This window comes from Terrapene carolina, unplaced genomic scaffold, assembly GCF_002925995.2.
Source record: "Terrapene carolina triunguis isolate 2854851 unplaced genomic scaffold, T_m_triunguis-2.0 Scaffold30, whole genome shotgun sequence".
Classification (NCBI taxonomy): domain Eukaryota; kingdom Metazoa; phylum Chordata; order Testudines; family Emydidae; genus Terrapene; species Terrapene triunguis.
In genome coordinates, this window is record NW_020664381.1 from 2975884 (window position 1) to 2989614 (window position 13731).

General features: G+C 41.8%; 1 protein-coding gene across 2 annotated transcripts in view; it reads left to right on the forward strand.

Annotated features, from left to right (window-relative positions):
* LOC112117098 (Down syndrome cell adhesion molecule homolog) overlaps window positions 1-13731 on the forward strand; it is a 508166-nt gene that overhangs the window by 293370 nt on the left and 201065 nt on the right. For both annotated transcript variants that reach the window (XM_029911462.1, XM_029911464.1), the window contains exon 7: window positions 49-327. In XM_029911462.1, coding sequence (XP_029767322.1) covers window positions 49-327 — 279 coding nt within the window. The remainder of the gene's footprint in view (window positions 1-48; window positions 328-13731) is intronic.

Sequence of the window (13731 nt, forward strand, 5' to 3'; positions counted from 1 at the left end):
ATTATACTATATTTGCAATAACTTTTTTCTTTTAATTTTTCATTTCAGTTCCACCTTTCATCCAGCCTTTTGAGTTTCCAAGGTTCTCCATTGGACAGCGAGTCTTCGTTCCATGTGTTGTGGTCTCAGGGGATTTGCCAATCACAATCACCTGGCAGAAGGATGGCAGGCCGATCCCAGCCAGTCTTGGAGTAACTATTGACAACATTGACTTCACCAGCTCCTTAAGGATTTTTAATCTTTCACTGATGCACAATGGGAATTATACCTGTATAGCTAGAAATGACGCTGCAGCTGTGGAGCGCCAAAGCCAATTAATTGTGAGAGGTAAGATATGTAATTAGTCTGAAGGGCACCAATTAAACAGAAGTCAACAATATTTCCAAATGAGCACTGTTTGATGGAGGTATAAAATCGTGGAATATATGGGGTAATCCCTCAGGCCTAACAAGCTCCCTCTTTGGGGGGAGGGATAGCTCAGTGGTTTCAGCATTAGTCTACTAAACCCACAGTTAGGAGTTCAATCCTTGAGGGGGCCATTTAGGAATCTGGGGCAAAAATCTGTTTGGGGATTGGTCCTTCTTTGAGCAGGGGGGTTGGACTAGATGACCTCCTGAGGTCCCTTCCAACCCTGATATTCTATGATTCTTTCATCTTAAAGAACACAGAACAATAAAGCAGAAAAACAAACATAACTTTTTCTTTCTGAAAGTACTGAGCCTTGAACCTAATCAGCAACCAAGGAATTCATTAGGGCACAGATGGGTGCCACGGGATTTAATTTATGGAAAATATTTTGAAGCACCAACCCACTCATCATTTAGGAACAAAGCATTTAAACTGCTATTATATTAGTTTCCCTTTTTTGGTATTCTAGTATGATTCTCTGTATTTTTAATTTAGCAGAACAGTATCTCCTACAAATCATGCTAATAAACTGGAGAACATGAAAATTTCTAGGAACTGCCTTTAGCAGTTTCCTCCTGCTTATCAGTTTTTAAAATATTATTTCTGGCACCTTAGAGACTAACAAATTTATTTGGGCATAAGCATAAGCTTTCATGGGCTAAAACCCACTTCATCAGATGCATGGAGTAGAAAATACAGTAGCAAGATATATATATATACAGAGAACATGAAAAGATGGGGGTTGCCATACCAACTCTAACGAGACTAATCAATTAAGGTGGGCTATTATCAGCCGGAGGAAAAAAAACTTTTGTATTGATAATCAGGATGTCCCATTTCAAACAGTTAACTAAAAGGTGTGAGTAACAGTAGGGGGGGAAATTAGCAAGGGGAAATAGTTTTTACTTTGTGTAATGACCCATCCACTACCATCTTTATTCAAGCCTAATTTAATGGTGTCCAGTTTGCAAATTAATTCCAGTTCTGCAGTTTCTCATTGGAGTCTGTTTTTGAAGTTTTTTTTGTTGAAGAATTGCGACTTTATCTGTAATTGAGTGTCCAGGGAGGTTGAAGTGTTCTCCAACTGGTTTTTGAATGTTATAATTCTTGACATCTTATTTGTGTCCATTTATTCTTTTGCGTAGAGACCGTCCAGTTTGGCCAATGTACATGGCAGAGGGGCATTGCTGGCACATGATGACATATATCACATCGTAGATGTGCAGGTGAACGAGCCCCTGATGGTGTGGCTGATGTGATTAGGTCCTATGATGGTGTCCCTTGAATAGATTTGTGGACAGAGTTGGCAACGGGCCTTGTTGCAAGGATAGGTTCCTGGGTTAGTGTTTTTGTTGTGTGGTGTGTGATTGCTGGTGAGTATTTGCTTCAGGTTGGGGTGCTGTCTGTAAGCGAGGACTGACCTGTCTCCCAAGATCTGTGAGAGTGAGGAATCGTCCTTCAAGATAGGTTATAGATCCTTGATGATGTGCTGGAGAGGTTTTAGTTGGGGGCTGAAAGTGATGGCTAGTGGCGTTCTGTTACTTTCTTTGTTGGGCTTGTCCTGTAGTAGGTGACTTTTGGGTACTCTTCTTGCTCTGTCAATCTGTTTCTTCACTTCAGCAGGTGGGTATTGTAGTTCTAAGAATGCTTGATAGAGATCTTGTAGGTGTTTTTCTCTGTCTGAGGGATTGGAGCAAATGTGGTTGTATCTTAGAGCTTGGCTGTAGACAATGGATCATGTGAGGTAGTCTGGATGAAAGCTGGAGGCATGTAGGTAAGTATAGCGGTCAGCAGGTTTCCGGTATAGGGCGGTGATTATGTGACCATCACTTATTAGCACTGTAGTGTCCAGGAAGTGGATCTCTTGTGTTGACTGGTCCAGGCTGAGGTTGATGGTGGGATGGAAATTGTTGAAATCATTGTGGAATTCCTCAAGGGCTTCTTTTCCATGGATCCAGATGATAAAGATGTCATCAATGTAGTGCATGTAGAGTAGGGGTGTTAGGGGACAAGAGCTGAGGAAGCATTGTTCTAAGTCAGCCATAAAAATGTTGGCATACTGTGGGACCATGGGGGTACACATAGCAGTGCCGCTGACTTGAAGGTATACATTGTCCCAAAATGTGAAATAGTTGTGGGTGAGGACAATGTAACAAAGTTCAGCCACCAGGTTTGCTGTGACATTATCAGGGATACTGTTCCTGACAGCTTGTAGTCCATCTTTGTGTGGAATGTTGGTGTAGAGGGCTTCTACATCCATAGTGGCCAGGATCGTGTTTTCTGGAAGATCACCAATGGATTATAGTTTCCTCAGGAAGTCAGTGGTGTCTCGAAGATAGCTGAGAGTCAGAGGTGAAAGTAAGCCGGTACGGTCTGGTACGGCATACCGGCAAGAGCCGGTACGCCGTGCCAGACTGGACTGTCTTCCCCGGCGGTGATTTAAAGGGCCCAGGGCTCCAGCCACTGCCGGAGCTCTGGCAGTGGGGCTCGGGTGGCACTTTAAAGGGCCCGGGGCTCCCCTCAGCGGCCGGAGCCCCAGGCCCTTTAAATCACCGCTGGAGCCCTGCCGCCCCAGGTTAGCGGTGGCAGGGTGATTTAAAGGGCCCAGAGCTCCGCAGCGGTCAGAGCCCTGTGCCCTTTAATTCGCCCCTGAGCCCCGGGGCTCCTAGCCGCCTCTGCAGCTGGTAGCTCCAGGGTGATTTAAAGGCCCTGGGGCTCCCAGCCACAGCCGGAGCCCCAGGGCCTTTTAATATTGAAAAGTCCCACCTATTCCGCTTGAGGCCAGGCCTCTTCCAGTTGAGGTCACGCCCCTGCTCAGGACTCCGGCGTACCGGTAAGTCCTTTAAGTTACTTTCACCCCTGCTGGGAGTGCTGGTAGTATAGGGCCTGAGGAGAGAGTCTACATAGCCAGACAATCCTGCTGTCAGGGTGCCAATGCCTGAGATGATGGGGCGTCCAGGATTCCTAGATTTATGGATTTTGGGTAGTAGATAGAATACCCTGGTCAGGGTTCTAGGGGTGTGTCTGTGCAGATTTGTTGCTGTGCTTTTTCAGGGAGTTTCTTGAGCAGATGGTGTAGTTTCTTTTGGTAACCCTCAGGGGGATCAGAGGGTAATGACTTGTAGAATGTGATGTTAGAGAGCTGCCTAGCAGCCTCTTGTTCATATTCTGACCTATTCATGATGACGACAGTTAGAGTTAGTCTCTAAGGTGCCACAAGTACTCCTCGGTTTTTTTGTTGATACAGACTAACACGGATACCACTCTAAAACATTATTGTAATTAGCTAGATATTGTCCTGCTGTGTCTTTGCACCTGCTCTAAACTCATAATCTCTGGAATGTGAATATAGGATCCCAAAAGTTAGAGATGGAAAAGACCTGTTAGAAAAGATACTCTGGAATTTCTTTTTCCTGTAAACAAATTCAGGAAAACAAAAAATTTTGTTTTTGTAAAAGATTTTCTGCCACATTTTTTGGGTTTCCATTACAAAGAGAGAGAGAGAGAGAGAGAGAGATGTGTTTTCAGTTTCAGCAACCAAACGCACCCCTCCCCCCATGAAAAAAAATTATTGCAAGGCAAAATGTTTAGTTTCATTGAAATGTTGTTTGTTCAGACAACATTTTTCAGTTTTTGATTTTTTTAAATTATAAGTCTGAAAAATTATAATTAAAAGTAGATATTTCCAACTGAAATTTCTCCTTTTGATGAAAAAGCCATTTCATAAAAAAAGCTATTGATGAAAAGTCATTGAAAAAAATTGAAAAAAAAAATTTCAACCAGCTTTATATATTATATTTAACCCATTTCCTGGGGCCCAGTGCTAGATTATTCCCTTTGGTATATTCTCAAGTTTACTGTCCTATTATAGTATTATTACAAGTATTTTTGTTATTGTGTTTTAGTAGTACCCAAAGACCGCAGTCAGAACTGGGGCCCCATTGTGTGAGGTGCTGTACAAAGACACAGCACCTACCCTGAAGAGTTTACTGTCCATGAAGACAAAAACAGACAAAGATAGGGGGGAACAGGGATACAACTTACAAGCTGCGGCCCCATTTCAAGAAAGCCCTTAAGGAGATGCTTAAATTCCTCCTTATTCAAGAAGCACTTAAGTGCTTAACTGTTAACTTGAAGGCATGTTTATATTTCATTTGGGGTTTAAGTATGTGCATAATTTGAAGCATGTGCTAAAGTATTAACCTGAACAAGGATGCTTTCCTGAATCAAGGCCAGAACGGTGTGAGTGTGTGTGTATTATTTTTCTAAATAAACAAAGCAGTTTTCCCCTATGTAATGGGAGAATAAATGGTACTTAAGCTCTTCCCGTTTCTAATCCATATTGTGCAACAGCTTCTGAACAATATGCTCTGGACTTAAACATTGGCCTTACCAACCGGCAGGGGATGGGTTCTTGGAAAAGTCTCATTTATGTGAAGTGTGTGGTTTTTTTATACAAGAATAGCGAGAAATCATGTGTGCTGGTATGGAAAAGTCAAGAGAAATATGACTGTTCATCGTAAATATTATTCTCCCTTATTGCTCTTTACACTGATGTTATTAATTTAAAAGTTGAATTAAAATGCTTTTTATAAAATAGATAATTACATTTAAAAATATTTGGTAGTCTAGATAATTTAACAGCACATGGGTAGACTTAAAATAGCCTCTAAATACCCTGCAATCCAAAATTGAAGAGCATTTTATCTGCCAACAGTTGATTTTAGGGGTCTGAATTTCTCCTGCAGTGGCTGTTGACAACATCATTAATACCTACAATATTGTAAAGCAGAATAGGAAATTGTTTATTACCGGTGAGGGCATGAACTTTTGAAGGGTCCATATGGTGACTCATAAATTGGGGAGAAAATAATCTTCAATTATTCTCTGTCAAATCATATTTATCTGTAATTTTTAAACGTGCATATCTTTGTTAGTTTTGGGGGGTTGTCAAATAAGTCTTGTGTGTTTTTAATTTAAGTGTTTTAATTTGCCTTTAGACTCTGACATTTTGCAGGCAATAAAAATGGTGATGGTGGAAAACATTATTTTCTTTGAATTGTGTACATCTTAGGTCAGATCCTACACCATGCTCCAGCCCTGTAGTGCTACATCAAAGTGCCAGAGTGACCCCAGTGCTGTCTGAGTTATGCTGGAGGCCTCTCCTCTAGTCCTTTGTTTTAAAAATAAACTCACCTACTTGAAGGGAAATCCATCTACTCTCTTCTTTCAAAGATAGCTGGTAATCAAGCCAAATGAATGAAAATGAGGTTCACTTTTATAAACTCATGCTATGCTGGCTCCTGTCAGTTTTTATAGAAAAGTCCAATAGAATTTACTAGGGATTAAATCAATATGGCTATGTCAAAATTACTCTCAAATCTATATTAACTATTATTATTATTATTTTATTTTGATTATTTTATTTCTGGTCGCACCCTCAATGTGCAACACACTATACAAACACAAAAGAAAGAAAATGACTCCTGCAGTAAAAAGCTTTCACAGAATTTCAGAGAACTATGTCCTTCCTATAGAATTTTTAAACCATTTTACAGAATTAAATTCAGCATTTTCTCTCTTCAATAGGCTGGTTAAAAATTCTGCAGAAAGGTTATGATTAATAATTCCTCTGGGGCTTTTCTAATACAGGAGTAAAATAACTGTGAAATAAAAAGTGTAGTCAGAAGTGTTTTAATTGGTGAGAAAAACCCTCATAAATATATTATGAATTCACAAATTCTGAAATGCTACTAGAACAGAGATTTCAAAGAAAGCAATGTGCGCATGCATAAATCATGATTTTAACTTCTTTTGTGTGAACACATCATGAGTTTAAATTGAGATTAAGGTCTTTAAATACTGTACCTAATAACCCCCCATAATGCATTTAGTGGAAATGTGATTTCATTTTGTGCTTGTTTGGTCTATCTTATATTGTCAGACAGTTAAGCAGCCCATGAGGAGTTCCAGAGCCTTGAATGTTCCATAAAGGAAGAGAGTCTGTGTCTGCTTACTGACATTTTGAAAACATTTCCTAACAAATATAGACTCTTATTGAAAAGTAAGGAAAGGAAGACAAACAGTCATTGTCGTTATTGAACACTCCATTTAATTTCCTTGTTGGTATTTACATTGCAGTTGAAGGCTGTTCTTGAAAAGCTCACGTCATATTTAGTGTTCTCATTTGATGTACCCAATCAACATGAACTGCTATGCACTGTCTCACTTGGCCAAAGAACAGCTCTTTTCTAGAATTGCAGAGCAAATGGTTTCACTAAACCCGCTAAATTGACCCCATAGGTCCAATTACCAAATTTAATAACTGTTCATCTCTGCTAAAAAACAGTGTGTAATGATCTTATTCATTAATACATCAATGGCTGCTTTGGTGTTTAAATTTCTTCCATCATTTTGACAGTATGACCTAAATGTAAACTACAAATGTTCCATGTAAAAATGGAACATTGTATTCTGGGCCAATCACTTGGATTGTTTTGCCTCTGACTCCAGGGACTCACTAGAAAAGCTCATGTTAGGAGTCTTCAGAATTACTCTCTGGTATAATGTACTGTTAACGATAGTTGGGATCAAAAAATACTGTTTTTAAAATTCAGTCAGGAAGGATATCTGGGTTTATGAAAAGCAAAATTAAATTAAAGAACAGCAATGGTTGTGTAATCATTTATTTTAAGTAACCTTGGATCAAGTCCATCAATATGACACTGGTGAACAGTGTGTAATTAGATCACTGATTGACCTTTCCCTAACTTTTTGGGACTTTTTCAGACAAGCAGATAATAAAATATTTCCTAGTCTAAAAAATGTCACCGTGGCACTAAATTTTATCTTCCGCAATCTGTTTTGATTTCTTTGAACCTTTGTTTTCTCTTTGTTAAAGCCTGAAACTTTTACTCATGATATTGAGGGAAAATACCTTTTAGATCCCTCTGACTTCAACCATTAAATAGTTTGAGCCTGATGACCTAGGCAACTCAATCCTTAGCACAGATCCATCGGTCACGGGAAACGAGTGAGCCTTAAAGAAACTCAATGCTAAATCAAAATAAAATGTCTACCTTTATAAGCTCAGGAGCCAAAGCTGCTGGAACAAAGGTAATATTCAGAAAGGAATCACTCCATCATAGTCTCATTCTATTTTTGAATGTATTTGTGAAGTGATGTGTAGGCAGGTTAGGCCAAAGCATTAATACCACAGCAAGAGGTGCACCAGACTAATGGCTCTCTTCCCAGAGTTGACTTTACTTAAGCTCATCAGCCTGGTCAACTTGGAGAAATCCTTACCAGGCAGATTTTCTTGATTTCTCCAAGGTCCAATGAATGCCTTGAAGAAACTGGACCATGAGAGCATTTTTATAGGGCAAAACTAGATCAAAAGTCAAAATCAAAAGATGACAGCTTGTGTGTGTATGTTTGAAAAATATATTGGTAACACTGAAGTAATCACTCATTTGTAAATAAAATTGCAGGGGGTAGGGATTGAGAAAAACAAAAACAAATAAAAAAAAACATTATAAAAAGAGAAATTGAAGATGTCCTTTCTTTTTATCACCTGGTTACTTCCCATTCCAGTCATAGAAGACGAAAGTCCTTTGCCTTGGCTAGAAGAAAAAGAAAATAAGTAGTTAAAAGCTCATTGGAGGGAGGGATAGCTCAGTGGTTTGAGCATTGACTTACTAAACCCAGGGTTGTGAGTTCAATCCTTGAGGGGGCCACTTAGGGATCTGGGGCAAAATCAGTACTTGGTCCTGATAGTGAAGGCAGGGGCCTGGACTCAATGACTTTCCAAGGTCCCTTCCAGTTCTAGGAGATAGGATCTCTTTATTTATCATTGAACTACTGTAAAAGTCTGTGTCATTTTGCTTTGTTGTAGCAACAGTTCTGGTGTCCAGTGGAAATCTAGTAATAGCAATAAAGATACCAGCCCAACTGGCACAAAATGGTGTTCTTGTAGGTAGTCTTTACAGAGAGACCAGAGTTTGAATGGGCATAGAAATAAATTCTTTTATTACTCATAATTGTAAGGGTTGAAGCATTCTATATTTGTGGATCTGTGTGGGAAAGCTTTTATGCTGCTGTTCATGCTGTATTTGTTCTGTAGCTAAATATTAGACTCCAATTTCCACAGTTGTCAATCTGGCACTAAATTTGATAATAGTAGCAATAAATTAATAATGATAAATTATATACACACATTTGATCCTGAAGGATACAAACCATTTCACAAAATTATTGTTCCTTTTCGTAAAACAAGTAATCACATATCATGCTTCAGGGCATCGGCTGATCACTGTGGGACTGGGATTTCCTCTCCCCCGCTCCCCATGTACAACACTGTATGCCCAACTGGCCAGGTACACCTTGACAGGGTTTTTGTTAAAAATCCTCTTAAGCATCATGCTCATGGTAGGCTACAGCCTGAGTGTGTGATGGACCAGCTTGTCTGAGCTGGTGTGGAAAATTATGTTTGTACATAGCACCACTGAACAGCAACCACAACTGTTGTGGTAAAGTGGTAATCAGCTAATGTACAACATGCTGCTCCTGAGAGGGGAAATTTTGGCTAAGGATATCAGAGCAAAACCATACATTATGGAAGTACAGTGGAATCTGTAGTGTCCATAAAGAGCAGCCCAGAGCATGATTTTTAAGGCCTTCTCTGAAAGGCATTCACCCCCAAAGTACAAGAAACTCAACTTATCCCTCTAGGACAGTGGTTTTCAAACTTTGGGCCATGACCCTGTACTAGGAACCGCCCAATGGGAGCTGGCATGGGGTGGTGCCTGCGGGCGAGAGCCGCGTGGAGCCGGACTTGCTGCTGGCCGCTTACGGGGCGCAGCGCAGTCTGCAGTGCTAGGACAGGCGGGAAGCCTGCCTCTGCACCCCGGCTGCCCCGCTGACCAGGAGCCGCTAGAGCTAAGCCTGTGCTCCAACTCCATGCCCCAATCCTCTGCCCCAGCCCTGAGCCCCTCCCCAAACCCGGAGCCCCCTCCCACACCCCAAACCTCTCATCCCCAGCCCCATCCCAGAGCCTGCACCCCCAGCTGGAGCCCTCACCGCCCTGCACCAGAACCCCCTGCCCCAGTCCAGAGCACCCTCCCACACCCTGAACCCCTCATTCCCAGTCCCATCCCGCAGCCTTCACCCCTGCATTCCAACCCTCTGCCCCAGCCTCGAGCCCCCTCCCACACCTGAAACCCCCCATCCCCAGCTTCACTGGGTCATGGGCATCAACAATTCTCTTCAACTGGGTTGCCAGAAAAAAAGTTTGAAAACCACTGCTCTAGGAGGAATGTGATACCATGTCTGGACATGAACAAGTGATTCCAGGGAGTCAGACTTTAATCCTATGTCACTAAGCCACCTGTCCCATCATGATGAGAAGCCAAAGTCTGGTAGGTTGGGCATAGGACTGGGAGTCAGGAGAGCTAGGTTCTAACTCATAGTTGACATCTTCCGAGGTGCTGAACTCATCAGAAGTTGTGATTGGTCAGCACCGTTTATATGAAGCCTGTGTGTGACATGGGCTCTCTGTGGTGTAGTTACCCCGTCTGTAAACCTGGAGTAATGATACTGACCCATTTTTGTAACGTGTTTTGAGATTCACAGATAACAAATATATCTGTGAATCTCAAAACACTTCACAAAAATGGGTCCGTATTGTAACATTGTAGCCTCCACTTTTTTGAAGGACAAAATAAGTCCCGTATTTATCTAGTTGCATATTATCTTAGAGTATCATTTATAGTTACTAAACTACTATGTTAATTTATTATGGTATTAGCAATGTTTAGGTGATATAGTATCTTGCACCTTGGAAAACCAAGGGTAAAGATACTGATTCTGTACTGGACACATCTTTATTCTCAACCTTTGACAATGTTACTTGGATTTTAATCTCTGAATACCTATGCTCTTGAATTGACCCATTATCCACTGACTCAGAGCCCATCTCTATCAAGCCCTGTCAAGCTGAGTACAACACATTTCCATCCAATTCTGGAGGAAATTCAAGTGTCTCATTAGTTTTAAAATGATGTCTCCTTTATTATAAATATGTCCATTTTCCATCATATCCTTGTATGAGGCAGGTGCTACTCTAATCAGAACTGTAGCCTTTTGTTTCTGGGTCTCAGGCAGTCTCCTTTGTATGCACCATATCGTTTTACCAAAAATGTCTTACAGGATGTTTCCTGAATCAGGCAAAGTATTTGTTTTACAGAATGTTAGCAGTTTATTTTCATGCAAGAATTTACGGATGTTCACCTCTTTATTGATTTTGGGAAATCTTGAAGATAATTTGCTTCCCATTAACAGTTCTCCAGGTGAAACATGCTGATGTCACTAGACTGTGAGCCATATAAACCCAAGTATGTTTGTGTTACTGCCTAATAGTGGAGTTTTTTAGCAGGCCTTGGAGAATCAGTACCCCAGAGCCCCTTTTCTGCTTTTCTATTTGCTTGGTGATGAAATGGACTTATAATAATTTGATTTCATATGCTGATGTAAATATTTTATGTTAATGAATGGAATAATGTGGACTATTGTCCAAGATTATGATTGCTAGGGTTGCAGTTTTGGTGAATAGCTTTCATGTGAATTAATGCAATACTTGATTTGTGCTTGACAGCATGACAATCCTCTGGAAAGCTAGAATAATTATGAACAATAAATACAGTAGCCCTTTCCATTGCAAAGTAATAAATGAGAACCAGCCTTTTTCAGTGCAAAGGTGGATATTGTTTCTGTCACAGTTAGCTCCTGTGGTTTATTGCAGTAATATTTAAGACATACTGACATTTCTTGTTTTCTGCTCATTGTCTTTATTCATATTTGGTTAATTAACAGCTTCACACTGTATTAGATTATTCAGTGTCCTTGATAAAGCTTTAGGATTTAATTTAGAAAAGGAACTCGTAAAATGATTGTCTGCCCTCAATAACATTGTTCCAACAAATGCTATTCATCCTGCAATGGATGGTACTACCTACATAAGCTACTAAGCCACCTATACTGGAAAATTTAGGTCATCAGTATAGCACTGGTCATTCTGCTGTTTCTGCTTTGCTTCCATTGCATGCTGTATACCAGGGGTCAGCAACGTTTGGCACGCGGCTCGCCAGGGTAAGCACCCCGGCGGGCCAGGCCAGATTTATTTACCTGCTGACGCGGCAGGTTCGGCCGATCGCAGCCCCCACTGACCGCGGTTCGCTGTCCCGGGCCAATGGGGGCGGCGAGAAGCGGCGCGGACGAGCGATGTGCTGGCCGCGGCTTCTCACCGCCCCCATTGGCCCGGGACGGCGAACCGCGGCCAGTGGGGGCCACGATCGGCCGAACCTGCCGCGTCAGCAGGTAAATAAAACTGTCCGGCCCGCCAGGGTGCTTACCCTGGCGAGCTGCGTGCCAAACGTTGCTGACCCCTGCCGTATACCAAATTAAATAAAAACACCTTTTACAGGCTCAGTCACCTAATATGGTTTTCTGTCTGGCACTAAAACAACAACAAGAAGATATTTACATATTGAGGATACAAATAATTTATACACTTCTGTTTTCCAAATGAGTGGTCATTAGTTAAGCACTGGAACAAATTACCTAGGGAGGCTGTGGAATCTCTGTCACTGGAGGTTTTTAAGAACAGCTTAGACAAAAATCTGTCAGGGATGGTCTAGATAATACTTAGTCCTGCCATGAGTGCAGGGAATTGGACTAGATGACCTCTCGAGGTCCCTTCCAGCCTTACATTTCTATGATTCTATGATTATGGGCCTGATTCAAAGCCTTTTAGATTAGACCCTATATGCCTGAGGCCTTCTTTTTTTTTTTTTTTTTTTTTTTTTAAGAACCTTCGGCTCAGAGTACTTCAAACTCTGAAAGCCATAAATCATGGTTGTCACCTTTTCAAGTCTATGTCTATGCAAGTATGTCTAGTAGTGGCACCTCATGGTCAGCTCTTAGTGCCAATATTGTCACAAGTAGTTAATCTCCTACCCTGTGTATACTTATTGGCGCATTCTGGTCAGTTCCTCAAAACCAACACATCTAGTGACCTCCGCAACACATATCTATCTCAGATAACTCAGATCATTTCTCTCTCATTTGAGCATAGAATCACAGAATCATAGAATCATAGAATATCAGGGTTGGAAGGGACCTCAGGAGGTCATCTAGTCCAATCCCCTGCTCAAAGCAGGACCAATTCCCAACTAAATCATTCCAGCCAGGGCTTTGTCAAGCCGGACCTTAAAAACCTCCAAGGAAGGAGATTCCTCACCTCCCTAGGTAACGCATTCCAGTGCTTCACCACCCTCCTAGTGAAATAGTGTTTCCTAATATCCAACCTAGACCTCCCACACTGCAACTTGAGACCATTGCTCCTTGTTCTGTCATCTGCCACCACTGAGAACAGCCGAGCTCCATCCTCTTTGGAACCCCCCTTCAGGTAGTTGAAAGCACCTATCAAATCCCCCCTCATTCTTCTCTTCTGGAGACTAAACAATCCCAGTTCCCTCAGCCTCTCCTCATAAGTCATGTGCTCCAGACCCCTAATCATTTTTGTTGCCCTCCGCTGGACCCTTTCCAATTTTTCCACATCCTTCTTGTAGTGTGGGGCCCAAAACTGGACACAGTACTCCAGATGAGGCCTCACCAATGTCGAATAAAGGGGAACGATCACGTTCCTCGATCTGCTGGCAATGCCCCTACTTATACAGCCCAAAATTGCCCACTGTTGACTCATATCCAGCTTCTTGTCCACTGTGACCCCTAGGTCCTTTTCTGCAGAACTGCTACCTAGCCATTCGGTCCCTAGTCTATAGCAGTGCATAGGATTCTTCCGTCCTAAGTGCAGGACTCTGCACTTGTCCTTGTTGAACCTCATCAGGTTTTTTTTGGACCAATCCTCTAATTTGTCTAGGTCCCTCTGTATCCGATCCCTACCCTCCAGTGTATCTACCACGCCTCCCAGTTTAGTGTCATCTGCAAACTTGCTGAGAGTGCAGACCACACCATCCTCCAGATCATTAATAAAGATATTAAACAAAACCGGCCCCAGGACCGACCCCTGGGGCACTCCGCTTGAAACCGGCTGCCAACTAGACATGGAGCCATTGATCACTACCCGTTGAGCCCGACGATCTAGCCAGCTTTCTATCCACCTTACAGTCCATTCATCCAGCCCATACTTCTTTAACTTGGCGGCAAGAATACTGTGGGAGACCGTATCAAAAGCTTTGCTAAAGTCAAGGAATAACACATCCACTGCTTTCCCCTCATCCACAGAGCCAGTTATCTCATCATAGA